The sequence below is a fragment of the Homalodisca vitripennis genome, chromosome 3, assembly GCF_021130785.1.
Source record: "Homalodisca vitripennis isolate AUS2020 chromosome 3, UT_GWSS_2.1, whole genome shotgun sequence".
NCBI classification, from domain to species: Eukaryota; Metazoa; Arthropoda; class Insecta; order Hemiptera; family Cicadellidae; genus Homalodisca; species Homalodisca vitripennis.
The window spans coordinates 97,932,030-97,955,140 of NC_060209.1; the positions used below are offsets into that span (position 1 = coordinate 97,932,030).

Here is a 23,111-nt window from a genome sequence, read left to right on the forward strand (position 1 = left end):
ATTTCCAAAAACATTACTGTTTTGTAATTTTGTTTATATTGATAGGAAGTAAAATTCATTTATTCACTATTTTCTTAATTATTTCTAAAGTTTCTCATATTCATTGGTTTTGTTTTTATGATGATGTATTATGTTGACCATTCTGTATAGGAATGACAATAAAGATACTGGTTAAAAAATTCATAATAGTATGAAATTTTTCAGGTTTTGTCAAATTCTGTTCCACGTTTGGTTTTCTATCTATGTTCTGCTAAGGCTGATTTTTCCGTATCCTGATGTTTTGTGCATATTGGTTGAGTTCAAATTTTTAATACAAATTTATAATAGATGGAAAACTTGAAAAGAACAGATTTGGACTTTGGATTACTTAACAGGTCAATCAGGCATCCATCGAGTATCATTTGTGATATAGTGGGTGTGCAAGTGAACATTGTTTGTTAACTGTGCAGCGTTCTTCATTCTCACACTTTGTGGATTGAATATTTAATACTATTTAAACAAGTTAATGATAAGCCTAAGCTACCATTGAATCATCTTGATTTTTATTTAATTGTTAGGCTAGTTTCTAGTTACATCAACAATACATCTGTTAATTTATGAATGTATATTGTGCAATAACAATAACTTGCGACTTAATTGTTAATGGTCTTTTTTGCCTTAATAATAAAATAACAATATATTACTATTTACTTCTAGATGGATTATGTTACTATTAGTTTGGTCCAGAGAGAAAATACAGAATAAAACACAAAAGAAGTATATTTAAGGGTTATTAGACAACATTTATACCTAGATAGAGATAAGCTGATTGTTTACTAGATGGTAGCCTACTTGAATGGTCCTGAGACTTCGCTAAAGAAAACAATCAGATTAGTAAATAAACCATTTACATTAGTAGAAAAACACTAAAAGCACAACAGATTAAGCTGCATAAACTAAAAATATTATGAGCTCATATCAGATTAGCATGGCAAGTAATCATTGCCATAACAATCTCATAAATTTTACTGAATGCTTTCATCACAGTAGAGCTCTACACCATCATAATATAGGCTTTTATTAATTTCATTTACCCTAATATGATTAATATAACATTAAAAAAGGTTGTTTAAACATTTAAAAATAATTTGGTTTAATTATTTAACCATAATCAAAGAAAACATAATACTGAACCCTTTCTTGTTTGTTAGAATTGGAGTATTAATCATACTATATAACAAGTTCATTCTCATTATTAACTTTATCTGCTTCCAAGAGCTTTTAACCTAGATCTTGCTTCAGCTAGTCTTGTTTAGACTATGTTCAGTCATATTAAAATAATTTTCTAAGAATAACCCAAAATGTTGGAATCAAATATATGAAATATTTACTGACACTATTAGTAAATTAAGTATGGGTTGTTTCTTTTGTATAAAATTGCAGTATTTTTTTAATCTTGGACTACCACTTTGAACATTCATTAAGACACCAGATTTAGGGTTAAACAAAAAATAACTGCCATTATAGGTAAAAGATTTTCAGATCAGTAATAATTGAAAGATCTTGATTTCACCCTAATATTACACATGTTAAGGGTGATATATATATATATATATATATATATATATATATATATATATATATATATATATATATATATAGGTAGAAATATAGAAAAAAGAAAGTAACAATCAAATTGCTGGTATTCTTTCAGTGAATAAAAAGAGTGAGTCCATAGCCATTCTTGCAGTGCTGACTCAAGTGTTTTTCCTGTCTTTGGCTGGAGCTCTGGTGAGAAGTGGTTGTAGATTTTTTTTATCTGTTTTATGCTGATTTCTTTCATACAGTTGATGATGGTGATTTGGAAGGATGTAGAGGGCAGCATGTCTTGTATGATGTTGATAAATATCTCTTTCTGGGAAACTCTACGCCATCTACATCCAATACAACCTTCTGGACGTAAATTGCTACAACTCAAGTCCAGCCAGAACCCTTATGGCCTTTTTTGCTGGGTAAATACTCTGTGAGAAATTGTTGCTGTCCCACCCCAAAAAATTAATACATATCTCATGTGAACTTCAAACAAGGATAAATATGCTGCTCTTAATGTTTCAGTACTACTGAGTGATTTAACATAATATTATGTACTTGTACTTAGATTTTTGGAGAAACTGTAAAGGAATGTGGATTTTTTTTTACATTTCTATGCCGTGAATAACTGGATAACCTATCAGCTGCTCTCTTCTCCCATATGCCAATTGGCTAGTTTTTGGTAGATTGACCACAAGGTTATTCCCAGAGCAGTATTCATATGCTATGTTGAGAGCAACGTACAAGCTCACTGCAAGCCGGTTTGCTGACCTCTCATGGAGCAGGAGGGCGGTATCAAATCCTACATGATGAGAGGACTACAGGGGTATATCATTTATAAATATAACTGGTTCCAGAACAGGCAGTAAATTGCCTTCTTCTATGCTGTCAATAATAGCTTTAACCAGGGTAATCACAGCTGTAGAAGTTGGTTTTCCCTTTATGAAACCAGCAGTTGTTGGTGAGCAGATTGTTCTTTGTACAATGATTCAAGAGCCTTATAAGCACTATATAATAGAAATAAGGTCAGAAATTTCCAATTATGAGTTCTCCTATCTAGAATTTAGGATAAACCTTAGTAATTTTACACCTGATGGGAAAATGTGTTCTTTTAACCCATTGCGGATCAATGACGTGAGGGTGACGCGGAGCGAGGCGTGGACCAAAAGCACAATGACGTGACCCTCACGCGGATGACGTGGTACGGATGACTCATTTGTTTTGAACGCTTATCGCTGTTATAAGCCTCGGAGATATTTATAGTCAGTTTTCCTGGACTGGCTTCCTATCTTATCTCTGATACTCGTCCACAAATACTCCCCTCGTTATCGGTCAATAACGTTATTATTTGCGACAAATTGTTTGTCTGAGGCGTACAGTCGTGGCGTTCTATTTTCCTTTGCCTCGTGTGCGTGTACGTAAATAAAATGGGTGACAATTTACGATCATTTGAATTAGATAGACTATTATTAGAAAGTGGAAGTGATGAAAGTGATATCGATAGTGTTATTGAGGATGGAGACGGTTCTATCACGCGTATTTGTCCACGTTTTCATAATTACGCGGATACTAATGTTGACAGTGACGAGCGGGCTAGTGACCATGATTCAGATGTTCAGACTATTTCAGACATTGTTCCTGGGACACCACCGGATGTGGAAACTCTATTTCAACATCATTTCAATATCAATAAAAACGCTCAAAGTAGTGCTTCCGAGGATATTTATGAATATACTTCTAGTATAATATACTTGTCTAATATGATCTGTATAATGTTTATATAACATAAATAACAACATAAACAAACAAAACATGTATAATTAGCGAGCGCGCTAAGCAGGCAGGTAGGCGTGCAAACACTGCGGGTGCTGCGTTGCAATACGGATTAATTTGTACTCTAAGGCCCGCGCGCGCGCGCCGTTTTCACGATCCGCAATGGGTTAATGATTTGTTAAAAACGCCCTATAAGAGGTCAAACTAATTCTGCACAAAATTTCAACATTTTGGAAGATATTTTGTAGCTGCAGAATTTTTGAATTTTAGGTAATAATTGCCTTCATTTATGTGAGTGCCAGACTTTTCTTTCATTGTCAGGGATTTGTTCTAGTTTGTCTTCGGCTATGTTTAAAAAAATACAAGTAGAGATGATGGACTAATTCCTGCGGGTTGTTTTTATTAATTGACCATTTATTTTCAGTTTTAAGCTCTGTAGGCCCAGTATTTTTATTTGCATTGTTAATCACTTTCTATACAGCCTTGAACTTATTGTCAGCTAGCTCACTCTTGCTCTCTTGCTCGCTCTCTCTCTCTCTCTCTGGAAAATGAGATGCTAGCTGCCAGATAATTTTTTACTGTATATCATAGAATCATTTTCTCTGGATTGCTTAACTTTATCGTCATTTTGATTTCCTGTCGTGACAGTGGGCCTGTGTGTTGCCAGATGTCTACCTGCAATATCAGCAAACTGCCGGTGAACACTCTCAGTCTGTGCAACACACTTGCACTCTGGCAGCAGGTGTTGTTGAGCACTGCTGTGTTTTAAATCTTGCATTACTAACTATGAGTTTGAGGTTGCAGCGTAATGTCAAAAAAGTGCCTGTATATCCTTTTAGTTTATTATATTGGTTACTGTAAACATTTCTTGATTCCTTTGTTGTTTTTCTTTACTAATATGAAAGGTGTATATTTCAGTGTCTTATTCTTGAAATAACATGAGAAAATAGATTTAGCTGTGTGAGTTCTTGATTCGGCACTTAAGTCTTGCTTATTTTTATAATTAAATTACACTTACAGTTGATTGGTGTGATAATAGTAAGTAGTTAGTATTGTTGCTTTACACACTAAAAACTATACAATATGTAGGAGCAATTTCACTGTTGACAGTGTCCAACATCTTGATTTAGTTGGTGGACATTCTCATGAGACTCCAATGAGAATGAAGAATGAAACCACCATGTCATCTGACATACACAACAAGAACATGATCATGTTATAATGACATGTATGTAATATTCTCATTGTATACAGTATCATATTATGTTTATAATTCAGCAATCTACTTGTTAGTCAAATTATTACTGAGCACCAAGCAAATAAGTTAGTCTGCATGTGATATATTAAACAAAGAAAACATTCATTCAACTAAGCAATACGTAAGTAAAATTAATTTATCCGATTTACAGTACCTTGAACTTCAGCAAATTTCTTAGGGTCAAATTCTGCCATTTTTTCACACAGTTTAAAATTACCGATGACAGACTTGACTTGAGGTTGGTTGACAATGGTGGTAAACCAGCGGTTGACATTCTGGTAGGGTTTCCTATAGTAAGTAACAAATGTAATTAGATATAATGCAATTACTAAAAATGAAACTTTACATTGAATAGTTATTTCCAAATTATAGTTGACTGATGATTTATTTCTTCACTGTAAAACAATCAATACATTTCATTCTTATAAAATAAATTTCTTTACTGCAAACAATATGGTGGAGGTACGTTTTTTATTGTAAGATATATTACAGTGTAACGTTAATAATTAAAAGCTCAAGAAATATGAAAATTATCTACAAATTTGAATTACGCATTTTACAAATTTTTTACAGCATTTGAAAAACCACCTTAATGTTAGTTAGGAACATAGATGAATATTCTTTACACTCCATATTTGATATATTAATACAGTATATCGTAATGTTATTAATGACTTGTTCACAATCCACTTTACTAAAACTATTAATTTACGATTGTCAGTTTCCAAATCTGAAAGTGGAAAGTGTAAAATATTTTTTTAAGATAACATGAGGTCTCCTTTAGTATTAAGGATTCGACAAAAGTAAATCTCTCTCCCTCCCCCTCCTTTATAATGTGTTTATTTTTTCAGGTTGATTGATTGGATGGTGAGCTCTTGAACTGCTGTTTGCACAAGGTTAAGATTCATGATTTTAGGTGGGCTGCATTTATATATATATATATATATATATATATATATATATATATATAATTGTAGCAAAATATAAATGTCTGTAATTCAATTTTTTTTTAACATTTATCAATATTGCATTTGTATGACGCATGAACCTAAAATGATATTCAAATCTGTGTCATGACCAGGGGAAGATTGTGTCACCCTACAGTTACATGCTCAACAAATGACGAGTCTAAACTTTAATTTCTAACATCTCTCATTAGTTACATACACAATTTAAAGTATATAGAGACAGTTTCACATGTGGGGGTTGCCATCTGGTAATTGAGTTGGTGTGCATCCCTCTCTCCCAGTGGGGCTACCCCTAGACTTTTTGCTACTTTTTACTAAAATGTAGGTTTTAGTTAGTTAAAACGATCCCCTAATTTTTATTTAAATTTTTCAAACCGTCGTGGCCACCAACTTTTGGATGATCCTGTATACAGTGATATGCTATGTAAACTATTTACTCTAATTTTGAGTGAGAAATAAGCTTGGAGTCAATAACTACACTGACTTTGCTTTTACAATGTTTAAAATCAATTAAATTTATATAATTTAGAGAACTAAATTAACTTTGCCTATTCAATGTAAAATTGTCAATCACAATAAAATTCTAGATAATAAGAACACAACAAATGAAATACGGTAGTCATCTACCTGAAGCTTGGGTCGAGAACATACTGGTAAAGATGTAACAGTGTACAACAGACACAAACATCGGCAAGAGTGATCCGTTCTCCAACTAGGTATGTCTTTGTCAGCAGATGAGTGTTGAGTACTTGGAGAGATGCTTTCACATCTTCCTTGGCACGTTCTGTGGCCTGAATGGATCAAACCCCATTAATAAAATAAAATAATACCTAATAAACTTACATATCCACATTATAATTATACACCAATCAGAGTTTAAAATAAAACTGTGATACAAAATTTGTAAAAAAGCTATCCAGAAACTAACATTAATCTTTTGACAATTGCTTGACACTTGGGTGGTGAGTGATTCCTGTATTTGGTGAATAGAAAATTCAAAGTCGAGAAAACCTGTCATCAATTTTAGTTTTAAAAAGACAACAGAAATGTTCACAATAGCAAATTGAAAATGTGTGATCTTGCTCGGACTGATTTCCTCACAGAAAATCAGTGGAAATGGGCACAAAAAACTTTTTGAAGGTACAGATTCTCACAAATCTATGTTGAACTATGTATAAGTGTTGTCCAGAAGGGGGTAAAAGATTTTACAAGAGGCTACAAGAAAAATCACTGCTACTCTCTGAAGCCTGACGAAGATTTCAGTCGCTACTTAACTGCAGCAGATCATACGTGGTATAAACATTTAAATTGTGAAGTAAAAAGAAAATATGGTATCAATTTACAAAATCGTGACCATGGAAAGGTATGTTAATTTTTTTTTCCTGAAAACTACAATTTTTCCTGAAAACAATAATGAAGAAAAAATTCGTCGGCAACGAAAATCAAAGGAGTTACGATTTTTTGAAATCCTCTGAAAAACTCTGTTTTTGACAGTACCTCTGGCAATTTTACTGAAATGATGACGTTAATCCTGTCAACGATGCCTGCCCGCTGCGCAGTGCTGCGCACTGCTTGCTCTTTTAGAAAAAAAATTAACTCGAGCTTGCAAAAGTCGAATCCCAGATCATGTTATGCCCCTGATCCTTAACCCTCCAAGTGTTGTTCGACAAAATTTTGTCGGTTATTTTCCATTCTTAATGCAATAATGGCCGAAAGGCATCAATATAATACAATGATATACTTTCCCCCCAGTTTATATGCACCTGTGATAATAATACTTGGCTATAAATGCCCAACCCATGAAAAAAAGTCCATTTTTCATGGTCACGGTATTGTAAATAAATACCGAAAATATATTCATTAACTCTCAAAGTTATGACTTTTTTTTGGTTCCGATGCTGTTTTTCTACAATGTAATTGAGCAAGTTGTATATATTTTTATATTTAATAAATTTTTCTTAACTTTATATATTTTGGACTTTTTTTGACTGAGTTTAGCTAAATACTACGCTGTGCTAAATGTGAAAAAAATAAACAAAAAATGTGTTTCTCTACAACCAGATAATATCTTTTTAACATGTAATGGTAAATAATTGCAATCGTTATTTTATTATTTTGCGGACAAAAGATATATAATATGTTACATTTTGTTAAATTTTATATACTTATAGTTTACTTTCAACAAATTCTTGTAAAAATCCTAAAAACGTGTAGCACTACAGATGAATACAGACAGCAGTTGAGAGTTAATGACCAATACTTCTTCCAGGAAACCAAGGAAGTGAGAAATGTACATTGGCATATCTCAAGCTGCAAAACTATCAAAAGTGATAAAACTTAAAATGCTGGTGTATGCTATAAATGTGTTTTATTGGTATTACATCCATTATTTTTTGGATAGCTATTCTATTTAAATTAATTATAGTACAATAGGTTACCTGTTTGTTGAACTGCATGATACCGAGGGTAGGGAACACCCAGGTGCAAGAGGCTGGCAAGATCTCACTATCAGCAAAACTCAACCATTGCAAAATTTGTGCTTTCTCGAGTTCATCAGCACCCCTAAGTTGTGCATTAGCGACTGAAAAAGATTTAATATTCCAATAAATGACTTAAATTAATATATTATGTATTTAATTATTTTCACTTTCAGTATTACAATTTTAATATTCAATTATAATAGGCAACAACCATGTTGCCTTCATGTCTCTGACGTCACTGCACATCACCACCTATTGCGTGTGACTACTACCATCTAGTTCTAGTTACCAAGTTTTAGATATACTACATGCTATAGAATGTACCAATATTGATGTTACCTCAACTTCTCATGGTCTTTACCCTCAGATACAGAAATCATTTTACAATGGAAATTGTTGTGTGACTATAAAAATAAAATATTAAATATATAGAAAATATTAAATAACTATAGAATATTTTAAAATGATATTTTATATATTCTAACTAAAAATAAAATTACATGAATTATTAGCTTGCCTTTGCCACTCCCCAAGTTTGAAGGTTAGGCCTTGTCACACAATTGTCTTAAATTTCTTCCGTGCCAACTTTCAATTGAAAATTCGACATCAAAGTTACTAACACTCACTTTATTATTACTTTCATTTAGTATTTTCTCCACAAAGTTACTAAAACTCTCTAAAAATAACAATGTCATTTTACCACAATGTAATTTTAGATGGCAACTAATCAAAACAATTAACCCTCCAGCTGGCAACGTCGTAAAATACGACTCATTTTTTCCTGCCGTGAACTGGCAGAGTCATAATATACGACTCATTAAACATCGTCTACTAATTACGTCATAATTCCGATAATTACCGCTCGAATCGCATAAAAGTTATATCACTTTAATCACAAGATCCCAAACCTTCTAATAATATATTCACTTTTATATATATATGAATATTTGTTCTTTTACTGGCCGCTAAAAGCTCCCGACTACTTCCGCGTGACGCGACTCAGCAACTGTTAGTGCTTGTATATCGTCTTGCTTTTTTCAATTGTAATTTTATTTGTAAATAAAAGTGTTTATAACTATGTATTTTCTTTTTGTGCATAAGTAAGTGAACATTATGCATATTTTAGATTTTTAAATAAAATTAATTTTGAGTTTTTTTTTTAATGGCCTAATATAAAAAAGTGTTTTTTTGAAAAAAAAAGTTTTGAGTTCTGACCATCAAACATCCACCATTATTCACGTAAGTCAAATTATAATTATGTTTATATTGTACAACATATTCTGCAGAGTAATTTGATGTATAACAATTTTGTGTTTTCTCCAATAATTAATTGTAAAGGATAAAAAAATTAAAACTCTGCACGAAGCTTCAAAACAGAGTGCCAGTCAAGGCTCAAATGTGCGCCAGCCGGAGGGTTAAAAGACGAAACAGTGAACAACAATCGATTTCGAGAGTTGACCAGCTTCAAAATTGAACATGTTAACACTTAGAGTGCTAATCCCGTAATTTTATGGAACAGCGAAACTTCCGAAGAATGCTAATCCCGTAGTTTTACGTGGTTGTCATTTCAATTGGTATTATATTACATTGTCCGTATTTAAACGGGTTTTGCCTACTCTACTATGTTATTTGGGTTTTTAGTAACACAATTAACCGCTAGAAAGCGTCAGATGTATTGAATGAGCTTAATGACAAAGCGACTTAGGTCGCTTTGTTTACGTGCCGCTGACGTAATGTTCGTTGCAGCCGGCAGTCAATGTCGCATCATGGCTTCTCGCAGCTTGAACGACGGTTGTGATCAGTGATGTATTATATGAAGATAGTTTTATCGGTGTTGATAGTATTTTTGACGATTCTGACATCGGATCCTGATTTCATGGAAGAAGATGAGACACATATTTCAGATAAGAATAAGTCTATTTATCACATAAACATCAGTCTAAAAGTTTGGTTATGTTATTGTTTTCGTGAATCAAACTATAATTTGTATTATAATAAATTAACTTTATTCAACTAATATTCTATTCATATGAATAAAATGAAAATATACTCATATTTTACACAGTATATTATTATGTTACAGATGCTGAAAACAGTACTGATGGCGAAAGTAATGCAGACGCATCAACATGTCGGCACTGTTTTTTTGTCAAAAAACTACAAAACATAAAAACATGATTTGTATTATTCAAAAGATAGTTTATATTTGTAAATGGGTCATTGTAAATAATTGTATATATGCTTGCTTAGTTTAGTTTGTTAGATAAAAAAGTGTCTCAAAAAAAAATATATTTTTTTTATATATGTTTTTCAAAAAAAGTTTTATGTGTAGTTTTTGAAAAAAACACTAACAATCTCACGTTAAAAGAAAGACGAAAGTATGCTGAATTAAGGCATGTAAGTATTTTTCTTATACCTTAAATACTTTTTTTTAAATAAATTTGTGAAAACTACCAAAACGCCCAGCATTCTACAGAGTTGCATGTTATTTAGGGCCAGCACTCAAAAGTGTTAATAGACCATAAATATAACTGTATAGACAAATGTCAAAATAATCAATTTCAGAAATATTTTTCAAATCCAAAATTACAAACTTTACATGATGGGCAATGTCCGCAGTAATTATCCAATGCTAAGTGATGATGGGCAATATACGTCATTGGTAGCCAATGGGTTAATGCAGCAAGTTTATAAACTTTGTTTAACATTTGTTAAAGACGATGGTTGATAAAACAGTGTAACATGCTCATCTATTACAAGAATATAACACTAAGTTTTTTGGATTGGAACCTATCCTCTTCTTTACATGCAAAAAATATTTAATATATAGGGAAACCAACAAAAATCAATACACAGTGATAAACTTGCAAAAATTAACAAATATAACCACAGAACAAGTTTAATGTCTGAAAAATTCAAGCATGTACCTGAGGTAGATAGCTGTAAGAATAATCCCATAAAACTTCCACCAGATAAATTGAGGGGCAGGTGTCTATAATTTTATCCAAGCCTTAATAATATTTCTTTTGGTATTAATATTTCATCGATAGTAAGAGATTGAGAAAGATAAGAGAGCTTTGCATTTCTTTTTCCAAAGAAAAAAAAAATTGACAGCCAATTATTACAGTCTAAGGTATAAGACTTTTGGTTAGGAACAGTGGAGGTATAATTGTATCAAGACATCCTTATTATTAAGAAGATTCACACTAACGCCAGAGAATCCAGAGAGAGAACACAAATTGTAAGCCTTTCGGACTCTGGTCCGCTGAGTGGTAAAATACACATGCACTGGCGCGCGCTCACACACACACACGCGCACGCACGCACGCACGCACACACACACACACACACACACACACATTGCCTTTTACCTGCGCCGTAATCATGAGAACTCAACCCAAAGGAAATTTCTAAAATTTAATTCTAAAATAATAATGTTGTATTTAACAGTTATTTAAACCTACTAAAGGAAAAAACAACAACTAATTACACAATTACAAGTTACTTACCAAAATATGCAATTGCATTGCTTTCTGTGATACACTTCCCATCAGAAGATTCAAATGCAGGAACCTGAAACATATTGTATGTCCATGAATTCTTCAATAAATGACTGAATAAAGGTCACACAAATTTGTTATGAACTAAAAGTAAAAAACGAGAAACTTTTCAACCAAAGTTATTCATTGTGGAAACTCTTATCAGAAATCTTAATTCATATAAAAACAAACATCCAATAATACAAAATTTATTTTTGTGAGGCCTTTCATTTCAAAGGAAACATCATCACACTGTTCCCAGTTTTAAATATAAAGAAAATTTGTAACCCGTGTCAATGGTCCTTTCATGACAAAGTGCTGTCTTAGGTCTTTTCTTCATACAAAAAATAAAACATTTTGAAGTGAGTTTTAAGTTTATTAGAAACGAATAGTAAATTTATTTAAATATGAAATAAAACTTGTGCAAAACTCAAACATAAACAGGAGAAATCAAAATGTGATTAAATAATAAAAAGGCCTAAATACTCTAAGATAGGGCTTGTTTTGGCAGCCCTTTCATGTGGTCACCCTGTAGATCCCCTCCTACTGTAACAGTTAGCCCCACCAAGAAGCCTGATTCGCATCTGATCACTACTCTAGTCAATTCAAGTTAACAAAGTTTTAGTTTCAATTTGGATTTAATATTAGATTCCTGGTAGGCTAATGCAGTTTACACAGTCAAGAATATTTATTAAAAGACGGGTTTAAATTGTTTTAGTAGATGTCCCAAAACTCACCTGTTTACCAAGCTTTTAAATGCCTTCAACGAATTTAATTCACTGTTTCAAGCATATTAAATGTTATAGGGAGAAACATCATTTTCATTATTTCGGTTAAGGTCAAATGAAAATAAATGTGATTGAGAAGATTGAAGTAAAATGGCTTTTTACATTTAAAAATAAATGTTATGTTTTAGCATCTACTGTGTTTAATGTTTTTAAATTTGAATAATTACGTAGTGTTTATTAGGTGCAAGTGATTAATAAAGTAACAAAACTGTTTGATAGGTAATAAAAATGGAAAATGGTTTAATTTAGCCACTTTAAATTTTTTTTAGGAAAATGCTTAAAAATTACATTTACATTATTGCATTAAAAATACAAAGAGCACAATTAATTTTGGGAAAGCCCAAAATATTTTGCAAAATCTCGTAAAAGGAACTACCAGTTGAAAAAGTTGACAGCCTAGGCCTTACCTGGTGCTGGCTGCCCCTCATGATGGTGATGAACAAAATACATCCGTCAATAGAGAACTGATTAGTAAAATATAAAATTCCAAAAGGGAGCTATAAATATTACAAACTCACCAAACTATGTTATTCTATGTATCAGAAAAATGGCCGCCAATGGTCACTACACAATGGAAGTACACAACATATCTACACTTCCATAGCGAAATGAAGGAAAACAACACAATTTCTTTTCTGTATATTTTGACACAATAATAGCAGTCTACTATAAAGTTATGTATTGAATACATATAAAAATTTCATCACTGACACTGTAACTAGCAAGACCATCCATTTGTTTAATTCAAATATGCAACTAAATATAACCAATAAGGCAATGCAACACAGAGATGCTCAAAGATTCTATGCAATAATAAACACAACACACTGAAATAACAAAGAAATACAATTAATAAACTTCACTATGGTGATAAAATTTAATCACACAAAAAAAAAACCGAAAAAAATTACCGAAACTTTATATTACCATCAAACGCAGTTGATAGAGACCTATTCTCACCACTGACACTCCCTGCTTTTTTGTGTTATTCCCTCCTCAGTTAGTTATCCTCCCTCACCTAGTAACCCTGATATCTCCTAGTCCCCTAGATCGATGGACTAATTGAGATATAACCTGATTTTCAAAAACAATTTAATAACTTTTGTATAATGTAGTTTGTAGCACTTACCCTCCCTCACTTATTAACCCTGATATCTCCTAGTCCCCTAGATCAATGGACTAATTGAGATATAACCTGATTTTCAAAAACAATTTAATAACTTTTGTATAATGTAGTTTGTACCACTTACCCTCCCTCACTTATTAAACCCTGATATATCCCAGTCCCCTAGATCTATGGAACAATTGAGATATAACCTGATTTTCAAGCAATTTAATCATTTTTGTGTAATGAAGTTTGTAGCGCTTACAAATTCATTCTGGAAATTAGAGTACACATTTTAGAATACTATAGATGTGGTTTTCCAGTGAAGAATCAACTTCATTTCAAAGAAGTGGTTGCTCACTGCTAATCCAGGAAAGCTGTGAACAATGTACAAGTTTTTTTACATTTAGGTCTAGGTCAAAGTTTGTTATTATTAATGCAATTATTAAATTTATTTAATAACAAATTGTATTGTAATATTCTTGTTGTTAATGAAACATTAAAATTCTTGTAGCATACAATTATTACGAAGGTCATTCAATAATTAGAGACAAACAGGTCTAAGAGGAAACAATTTATTTTTACAAAACACTTTTACTACTTTTAAACATAATCTCCCCTTGAACATTTATCCATTTATCCAAAGGACCACAAGCTTTTTATACCAGCTGCAAAGAACTCTTTATCTTGGTATTTGAGCCAATTCCACACAAATTTGTTGACGTCCTCGTTATCCTGGAACCTCTTTCAAAAAGTAATCCCTCCTTTAGTGGACCAAACAAGTAGAAATCACTTTGTGCTAAATCAGGACTGTAAGGGTAATGAGGAAGTACTTCCAGCCCATTTTGTTAATGGTTTCTCAGGTAGTTGAGCAGTATGAGGACGTGCATTGACTTGGAGAATCACACCTCTCCTCTGAGATCCACAACGTTTCTCTCTCATGACTGGCTTCACTTTGTTCAAAAGCATATTCAAGTAGTTTTTGCTGCTCTTCCAAGATAATCACAAAATACCAGACCTTCAGCATCCCAAAACACTGACAACATGACTTTTCATGCTGATGCTTCGATTTTGAATTTTTTCCTGACAGATGATCTGGTGTGCTTCCACTCTGTGCTTTGCCTGTGATTTTGGCTCATAATAGTGAACTCAAGTTTCATCACATGGTTAAGTTTGGTTGAGGAAGTGCTCATCTTCTCTTTTGTAACGTTCCTGACAATGAATACTTTAATTTTGTTGCCAGCAATGTAGGCTTTAACTAGAAATAGTCAAAAGTGGCAAACTTGAACTCTTCAGCTGGTACCTGAGCGAAGGGGTTATAACAAACAACAGAAATGTAGTGGTGATTCCATTATTATTTCATTGCCAGAATTCTACTTACAAATCGACAACAGCAGCTTGTTTATAGGTTTTATAAAGCCCTAGAGTAATTTATACAACATAAATTATTCAGTTTCACTATGTTCATGTATGTTCTACTATAGTTGTGAGCAATATTTAAACTTATGCAATTAAGAAACTGAATCTAGGTTTTATTTCTTACCAATTTACCATTTAATTATTCTAATACTGCAAAATAAAGTTTTAATTTGTAGGCCTATAATTATGTGTTAACGATAAAATTATATAAATAATAAATCAGTCTTAGGAAACCACAGTAAAGAATTATTAATTTTTTGAAATAGTGTATTGGTCTAATAAAAATTGTTATTAAAATTTTAATCTACAATAAATTACCAGTATGTTATTCATAGAGAAATTGAATGTATAATGTGAGATTAATTCTCAAAAGTTTGTTCTTAAGAATTTTCATAACCAAAGGTTTGTCTGATTTAGCGAAAACGAATATTTATCGCCAAAGTAGAAATGTAAAATTTTGCTTATTTAAATTTTAAGCATTGAAGGTCATAAAAATTATATTAATTTGATATATTCTGGAAGAGGATTAACTTTAGTACCCACTTTGTTCTTACTTTATTGTCTTACCGTCTTATTTACCATAAAAACATAGTTCTTAATGGCCCCTCGTAAGCAAAAATGTATAAAGTTAGGAATATTTACTTTGTATTATGCCTTATAAATATATTCATTATAAATTTCAACTGGAGCTTTTCCCTTCACAACGAGGTAGCGAATGACACCGCAAATTTCGCACATGGCAGGAGATACGATTGACATTTTTCGTGAGAGATGCTACTGCAACAAGAGTTTTGAACACACTAACCTCGGATTGGTCTCGTTTTGAAGGGGAGGAATCAGGCTACGTGGCAGTGCTGCCAACATGTCGAAAAATTATTCCCTACAGCTGTGAGAGTACCAGTACACTTACTTTCTAGACGCGCCTCGTAGTCTAAAAGAAGCTTAACTGTAAGTGTATGTATAACCCTTTCAGTGATTTTCTTTAGAAAGCTAAGTCAATAATGCCAAAGATATTCTTGCAAGTGTTATCAAAAACGGCCGTGCCATTTTTAGCATTTTGCATACGGTTATTGTTAAAATATCATAACTTAAGGAATGAAAAAGTATTCTCTACAGCTGTGAGAGCAGCAAAACACTTACTTTCTGGATGTGCCTCGTACAAAATCTTACTCAGCCCAACTCTTTGATAAAGAAGGAAGAAAGAAAGCTTGTGGTCCATTGGAACAGTGCATAAATGTTCAAGGGAAGATTATGTTTAAAAGTACTAAAAGTGTTGTTTTGTAAAAATAAATTGTTTCCTCTTGGACCTGTTTGTCTCTAATTATTGAATGACATTTGTAATAATTGTATGCTACAAGAATTTTAATGTTTCATTAACAACAAGAATATTACAATACAATTTGTTATGGGTACGGTCCAATAAGCGGACCCGGTTTTTTATATCGAAGAATATAATCATCGATACCTAATATTCGCATATCGAATCATAGACTATCAATCGATATAAAAAAGTAATAACAATCATATGTTTAAATTCAAATGTGAATTTAATGATAACAAATAATAAATGAACATAACCAAAATCAGGGAAACTCATAACTTTAACTAAATGAAACAGAACGAAAACGTTTTTACTAAAGTTGTGTCCACCATTACCTTCTTTTTTTGCATCTGAAGACGACCATGTTAGCTCCTCTGACAGTTACATTTGTTACCTTTCCACAAATATCACATAATGGATTCTTAGGTACTAACCCAACATCCTGAAGCCATAAAAAACATATTTTATCGTCTTTTAAAGCAATTTCGTGAAGCTTCCTAAGATTGACGGCCATTTTAATACACAATGTTACGTGAAATTTAAAATATTACCTTAATTGTATTATTTGAAAGTGTTTACAGCTGTTCATATAGATTATTTAAGTTGTTAAAAATAATTCATCAGTATCGATTGATTATATTGATGGTTATGATTAAGTAATATCGTTTGCCAATTTCGATATAAAAAAAACCGGGTCCGCTTATTGGACCCTACCCTTTGTTATTAATTAAATTTAACAATTACTTTGACCTAGACCTAAATGTCAAAAAAACTTGTACATTGTTCACAGCTTTCCTGGATAGCAGTGAGCAACCACTTCTTTGAAATGAAGTTGATTCTTCACAGGATACCCACTTCTACAATATTCTAAAATGTATACTGAAATATGCCTTTATTTAAGAGGCGGAGTTAGGGCTATTTAGCCCTCTCTACCACTCGACCTCAACTCAACTGTGTATACTCTAATTTCCAGAAAGAATTTGTAGGCGCTACAAACTTCATTACACAAAAATGATTAAATTGTTTGAAAATCAGGTTATATCTCAATTATTCCATCGATCTAGGGGACTGGGATATATCATAGTTAGTGCTACAAACTACATTACACAAAAGTTATGAAATTGTTTTTGAAAATCAGGTTATATCTCAATTGTTCCATCAATCTAGGGGACAGGGAGATATCATGGTTAGTAAATGAGGGAGGGTAAGTACTACAAACTACATTACACAAAAATTATTAAGTTAAATTGTTTTTGAAAATCAGGTTTTATATCAATTGGTGAGAATAGGTCTATATCAACTGCGTTTGATGGTAATATAAAGTTTAGGTACTTTTTTTCTGGTTTTTTGTGCGATTAAATTTTATCACCATAGTGAAGTTTATTCTAAATTTCAATGAATATTTGTGTACATAATTGTGTTATAATGTTTAAATAAATTTATTTTAATTATTAGGTCAGTCTACTGACTTTATATTAGCTTCGAAGGCAAAATTATAACCTCAATAACATTGTGATTAGATTCGTCAATTTCTGTACTACAACATTAATTACAGACATGAATTTATAATATTCTGCATTAACTGACCTTTCCGAGAGGAAATTTCTTCAAAAAGGTCTCAGACTTGTTTGTTTCACCAAAAACGAATCCAGGAGCAATTTTCACGTTTCCTCCAGCATATTGAGCAGCAATGAGAGCTTTGAAAGCTCTGAAATTTTCTGGATACGTATACAATGTCTGAAACAGCGAAAGGCAAGTTGCAGTAAATGTATGTAAGCATACCTCTAAACAACTTCAATAGCTTGTAATTTGCCCGATTGACAAAATTCAGGTGGATAAACTTTTGGTATAATTTACTTACACCAGACGCCATGGTGAAGGTGGCCGGAAGAGAGAGCCCGGCTTGCTAAAACCAAGACAGACCACTCCAGCAAGAACAGCACCGGATATCCCAGGATTGCAGGAAGGATAATAATAGCTACAAAATACCAACATAGCTATTCTAATTATAATACACAAGAGAAGTATATACAATTAAGTAAAAATAAATACAGCAATAAGTTTACTTTGATCATGGAAAACATTTAATTATATAATATTTTATTACTTTTCTATTGTTATGTGTTAAAATGACTGATCCCTTTAATTAATATCACACAGTGGCATCATTAAAATATTGTTATTATCTATTATTATTATTATTATAAAAGACATTGCCATTGAAAAAAACTATCCCTTATAAAAATCTCTCACAAAATTCCTCGATGAGCTGGAAAATTTAATTTTTACGGTTATTTATTTCAGTATAATTTTGATTGTACCTTATTTTGGACAAAACAATATTTTTATGAACGTTTATAGCAGGTTCCTGTATTGCTTATTATAATTTAATACATCTAAATTGTTCTTATATTACAATTAATAAATATTATATGCTAAATCAGTTCATTATTTATTGAAACGTAAATCTATTTTACCTTTAATAGTAAAATGTACGTTTTCTCTTATGGTTGAAAAATCTATATCTATCATAAACTAAAATGAGGTAATAAAGTTTACTCTTATAATAAAAATACTTTTGAGACAACAGAGCAAAGCAAATACTTGTGAAAGAAAATTTCGCTTTAAATTAAACCTCACAAGATATTTCTCTTTAAACTCTATCTATACTATCCACAAAGGGTTGTGTGAAATAAGGCTCACAACTCGTTTATACATTTGTACGTTTCAGATTCAATCATAAATTATTTGATTCGTAACCCCAAAAACGTTTTCTTTGCTCAAAAACCCGTTTATCAGACATGTTGGCACATTTGTACAATCTAGATCAGTAAATATGTTATGACCATATGAGTAGTCCAGTTTCAAAACTCGTCCAAAAATTAAAAAAATGAGTTATGGGTACCATTTTGTTAAGTAATTTAAGAGGAACACTATAATACATTCAGGTGGTTGCAAAACCCGTTAAACAATTTAAAATAAATAAAGAAATATTATAAACTGCTGCAAAATTCGTTTTGTCCCTATCTCAAACTGCAACAAAACTTGTTATGTCCATTCTTAAAAACAACTTCAAAACTCGTCATGTCCGCCTTAAATTTAGTTGTTATGAAAGGCAACTGTACCAAAACTCGTTTAGTCCCATATTGGTCAAACTTTTAGTTTTTAACTTTATTATAATATCATAATTTTGTAGCTGGCTAAACAATTTATTTGCTTTTACTATGTTGGTAATACTACCTGCCTGAACCCTCCAATACAGATGACTCATACAATCTCACTTCTTTCCTGTCTGAGAAAGTAACATCATCTTTTAGTGTGGTTATTTTGATTATTATTATATTATTTAGTAATAATTGTGAAAATAATGAACCCACTAACTGTTCAACCAGTTCCTCCAGGATGTGGAAGAAAAAAAAGGAGAAACATAGAAAACTGGAAAAGAACTATAGCTAAAAAAGCAAGGTAAGACCTATGTTTATAAGTTAGGTTAGGTTAAGTTGTACTTATGTTATTTGATAATATAATATATAAACTATATTATATAATAACATGGTTTAGTATATAATATAATTTTTTAATGTACTAAGTATGTTGTACTTTTCTGTTTTAGGTACAGTTCTCCTGGTTTTCCACCACCACCAGCATGTGAACATCGCTCATCAGAGGCACACCAGTGTGCGAACATTCAATTTCAAGATGTCAGACGCTTCCACCAGAAGTTTTATTCAACACCTAATAGAGTCGACCAAAATAACTTTATACTTCACTACATCACAGTGGAAACTCCAAAGCGTAAGCGCCCTCGTGTACAGGATAATGTCGCTCACAAGAAGGTAGTAACTACTAAATATTTCATGCCTAAACTTGAAAATAGCGCTGATGGCACATATATCACTACTAATGTTCCTGTTTGTAAAAATTTATTCATAAACACACTTTGCATATCTAGAGATAGGGTTCAGCTTCTAGCTAGAAAATACTTGGTCTGGATATACTCCTCCAGAAGTTAGAGGGGGTAACAGGAAAGCTGAATTATACACTGAAAAAAGAACAAGTGTAAAAAGTTTCATTGAATCTCTCCCAGTGCATGAGTCACACTATTGTAGAGGAAGGCAAGTCAATAGGCAGTACTTATCCAGTGAACTTGGCATTAAGGTACTGTGGGAGAAGTATGAAGAAACATGTGAACCTCACAATAATGTAAAATACGAGTTTTTCCGGTCTGTGTTTGTAACAGATTACAACATTGGATTCGGATCTCCATCTACAGACTGCTGCTCTACATGTCTATCTCTAAAAGAGGAGATAAAAATTACTAGGGATCCAGATAAAAAATCTAATTTAAAAGTAGACCTTGCTCTCCATAAGCGTAAAGCTAATGCATTTTTTGATGAACTGAGAATATCTCGTGAAGGTGAGCTCACATTAACATTTGATTGTCAAAAAATCAAATTGTTCCAAAAATACCAGATTAAGATGCGTATTATTTACGCCAAATGTACATCTATAACTTTACAATGTGCCAAGGCACTTCACATGACCAATTAACTAAAGACAAGGTGTTTTCATACGTCTGGCTAGAGAACGAATTCAAGAAGGGGTCGAATCAAATAGCCTCTGCCATCTTTCAGAGGTTAAAAAATACAGACCTGACTGGAATCCGCACCGTCAAGCTTGTTTCTGATGGTTGCGGAGGACAGAATAAGAATACGATGATTATTGGTATGATATCTAAATTTTTGATGCACGATGCTCCGCCTTCTCTAAAGATTATCAAAATTATATATACGATTGTCGGGCATTCTTTTATACCCCCTGACAGGATCTTTGCGCAAATCGAGAAGGATGTTAAAAAGCACAGTACCCTTTTAACCGACCAGGACTACATAACGGTTTTTAAGAAACATGCTACTGCCATAAGACTAGGAGACAACTACTACTGTCCTGTATATAACTGGAAAAAGGCTGTGTTTGAAGTACTGAAAAAGCCTTCCAGCTGGCATTTCAAATTACAGCCGTGCAAGAGAATAGTTGTTTCAAAAACAAAGAAAACTGGGAATTGTGTTGTTAGGGGAGAACTTCATTACAACGAAAACATCGGTGAAGGGAAAAGTTTGCTAAAGCGAGGGAAGAAAATTACCTCAATAAATCCCAATCTCATTCCAAAAGGAGTTCAGCTCAAACCAGCAAAGTTGACAGACTTGAACAAATTGCTATCGAAACACTTCATGCCGCACTGGAGGGAAAAGGAGCAGCTTCTTTTTTTCAAAGAACTCTTTCAGCAACAAGAAGAGCTGCAGCACCCATGTGGAGAAGATTTTGATGAAGACTCTGATACTGGTGACATAGTACAAGAAGCCACACAAGTTCCACTATAATTTTGTATTCTAACTACTTTTGAAAATCATTAATTCATTGTTAGTTAAATGCTTCTTGTGTAATACATTTAAAAATGTAAAATAAAACTCAATTTTTAAAAAGTCACTTTTACTGTACTTTTATTAAATAAAACCCGTTCTCTGGTCTATTTAACCCTATTTTCACTAAAAACATTTTGTTATACATAGATAAATGTATTTTAGTGTTTCAAAAACAATAAAAATATAATTATTGTCATAAAATCATTTAAATATTGCAAAAATATCAGAGCAAATAAACAAAACTAAAACTTATTATGTCCAATACTGATGCAAAACTCGTTAAGTTCCCAAAACTGCTGCAAACATCGTTAAACGTTTTTTTTAATTTTTCCAGTAAACTATCAATGTCAAGATTTTTGCCATTGATAACCTAATGAAAGTATGATTTTTACAGTTAAAAAAATAGATCCAATTTTAGGGTATTAAAATAAAATAGCCACAGTTTTTTTTCCCTTTCTGAAAATTTTGTTTGTATGGACATAACGAGATTTGAAACTGGGCTACTCATATAACATTGTTAGTTTGTTCGATTTCCCACTCACAGCTTGTAAATACATAAAGTAATAATCTAGTTTTATTACATTAAACACATTTTAAATTAAAACTCATAACTTACTATGCTATGAATGTGGTCTCGTAAGATGATTTTCTTGGCCTTAAAAGGTTATTATTTGTAAATGTCGAAGAAATAAATAAATTGAATTTAAATATGTGTACATATTGTATATTATATATTTACAACTTGTAGCAGCTACAAAAATGAGAAAAATCTACTAGTCATCCTCGAGGAAGACTTCAAAATGAATTTCAGTTTATATATATTTCTTATTTTTAATCTTAAATTTTTCTTTACAAATCCACTCACATCATAGCATACGCCTAACTGATGCCTTCCAATTATTACTGATCACGCTATATATCGTCATGATTCAATAACTATAATTTTGTACAAACCCACCAGAAGCGCCAATAACTACTTATCTAGTAAAATCGGTGATTCCCGTTCCGCCATCCAGGAACTCAGCACCTACGCTTAATCACCGCTCACAGTCTCAGTAATATTTTATTTTTCTATTTGAATTTCTATATTGATATTTTTAAACAATTAATTACAAGGCGAGTGTTTTTAGTCATCGCCGTATCAATCTGCTCTACAGAGAAAGGGTGCACCCTCCGTTACTTCCAGTTTCAACGAAGGTTAGTGTTTCTCACGCCAAAATTTTCGTTTTTCATTATTTTTACATTTTTATCGTACAGCCTACTACACTTAAATACTTCACAGAACAATTAAGGTCATAACAAAGTTTCTTTGTGTGTTTTTTACTTACAATTTTTTACTTTGTCTCTCAAATATGTAGTATGACGTTATAATATTTATTGAATAATTAATTGTTTTGTAGTATCTTGCAAAATTAGACAAACATTTTTTTACTGAAACAAAACTAGATATTTCACACTGAACACATGT

At 32.1% G+C, this 23,111-nt stretch overlaps 1 protein-coding gene across 2 annotated transcripts in view; it reads right to left on the reverse strand.

The window, feature by feature from the left end:
• The window catches only part of LOC124357222 (elongation factor 1-gamma), a 30,466-nt gene extending 12,268 nt beyond the window's left edge, over positions 1-18,198 (reverse strand). Inside the window, exons 1-7 of one of the 2 annotated variants that reach the window (XM_046808771.1) lie at positions 18,082-18,198; positions 17,808-17,957; positions 11,558-11,621; positions 8,007-8,149; positions 6,196-6,359; positions 4,755-4,888; positions 790-852 (exon numbers count right to left, since the gene is read on the reverse strand). In XM_046808771.1, the coding sequence (XP_046664727.1) occupies positions 790-852; positions 4,755-4,888; positions 6,196-6,359; positions 8,007-8,149; positions 11,558-11,621; positions 17,808-17,957; positions 18,082-18,093 (730 nt within the window). In that variant the 5' untranslated portion in view covers positions 18,094-18,198. The remainder of the gene's footprint in view (positions 1-789; positions 853-4,754; positions 4,889-6,195; positions 6,360-8,006; positions 8,150-11,557; positions 11,622-17,807; positions 17,958-18,081) is intronic. The other variant, XM_046808772.1, reaches the window with a different exon arrangement.
• Positions 18,199-23,111: the final 4,913 nt, after the last annotated feature.